The following is a 1,497-nucleotide window of genomic DNA, read 5'->3' on the forward strand; positions in this document are numbered from 1 at the left end:
ATAATCAGTGAAGCAGCATTTAACTGCTGATAATCTGACATCAGAACAGATGTTGTGCTGTTGCTGCTGCAGACCTTTTCCAGTGACAGTCATCTGTGCCTGCTGTCTCCAGCGTGTCTTCAACCACGCAGCGATGTGAAGCCTCGGATGATCAAAAAGGGTTTTTTAGTGTGAGAAGCTAAATGGCTGCTGAGGTGCTATACAAGCAACTGTTTTTGTAGTGGAAACGTAAAAACTATACAAAGAGGTGCTTTTCATAACGATTTGACCTTTTGAGTGACAAAGGTGTGTCAGATTATAATCGTCCACCTGATGTTATTTATGAATATCAAAAACAGGCTCACAGCAATGACTTTATTGGTGTGAACACAGGCTGACAGTCAAAAAGAAAAAACCCTCTGGTATAGAACTAAATCATGGAAATGTTATGTACAGTAACTTTTAAAAGCCAAAACAGTCTGCTGTGCAACATTCAAACATCCATTCAAATTCCAGAAATAAGATTATTTTAAAATAAAGGAAAAATATAGAGTCATCACTCTGTTTTCTGTTCATTTGTCTGCTCCGAGTCATGGAAGTAGCAGCACTCGTCTCCGTGGGTACATGTTCCCTGAAAGACAAAAATAAAGAAATACTCATGAAAGCTGTTGGATTCTGATGTAGTAACGTCTGAACAGCCAGCAGTATGTTTTGGCTGTGGCTGCCGAGGCAGCGCTCAGCTTCTCTGGCAGGAAACCAGCAGTGTGTGGCGACCTGCCAAAGCAACCTATGGAGAAGACTAATTCGTCAGCACGAGTCTGCCGTTTCATTTTCCGCCCAGGACATCGAGACTTTACGGGACTAATTAGTATTTAGGTAATTGCCTGCCTTTAATTCAGAGGGACTTGTGTGTGCCAACAGTATGATAAAGAACCCGACGTGCTGAAGCGATCCTCACCTGCAGCGACTCCGTCAGCTGCTGCAACAGTAACGATGCTTTCTGCTCTTCCTCTCATTTTACTGTGCTGTGCACAAACATAGTTCTAAATGTTAAGCAGGCAGAAACCCTTTTCACATACTCCTAGTTTGTGAGAAAACCCCTCTGAGCAGAACCATGCCTGGGGTGGGCAGCCTTTTGCACAGATGGCCTCTTAGCTTTAAATGCCCAGCAGCCACAAGAACAGCATCATTTTGGTCTCCACCAAGTCATTACCAAAATGTTATGCTATGTTCACCAGCTAGTCACCATCTTCACCTTCAGTTGAGTGGGATGCAGGTAAAAGCACTATTTAAGAGTTTTTAATGTAAAAAAAATAAATGGTGTATTTAGGTTGTGTTTAGTAAATCTGACCTGTTTGAACTTCTTGCAGAGGAAGGTCTTGAGCTGAGAAGAGTCTGTGATCTGGTTCTTTCTCTTGTTCTGGAACTTTTTCCTCTTGTCTTGCAGGTCAGCAGAGATTCCACCACTGAAGGAGAGAACAAATGAGGAGAAGGATTAACAGGAAACCAGAGAAAAGA

At 42.5% G+C, this 1,497-nt stretch overlaps 1 protein-coding gene across 1 annotated transcript in view; it reads right to left on the reverse strand.

Annotated features, from left to right (window-relative positions):
* Positions 1–345: 345 nt before the first annotated feature.
* Positions 346–1,497, reverse strand: part of trmt1 (tRNA methyltransferase 1) — a 17,550-nt gene continuing 16,398 nt past the window's right edge. Inside the window, exons 15-16 of the mRNA XM_013915589.1 lie at positions 1,331–1,445; positions 346–610 (exon numbers count right to left, since the gene is read on the reverse strand). Coding sequence (XP_013771043.1) covers positions 536–610; positions 1,331–1,445 — 190 coding nt within the window. The 3' untranslated portion in view covers positions 346–535. The remainder of the gene's footprint in view (positions 611–1,330; positions 1,446–1,497) is intronic.

The sequence above is a fragment of the Pundamilia nyererei genome, unplaced genomic scaffold (genome assembly GCF_000239375.1).
Source record: "Pundamilia nyererei isolate P.nyererei 1_Seehausen unplaced genomic scaffold, PunNye1.0 scaffold00328, whole genome shotgun sequence".
Lineage (NCBI taxonomy): Eukaryota > Metazoa > Chordata > Actinopteri > Cichliformes > Cichlidae > Pundamilia > Pundamilia nyererei.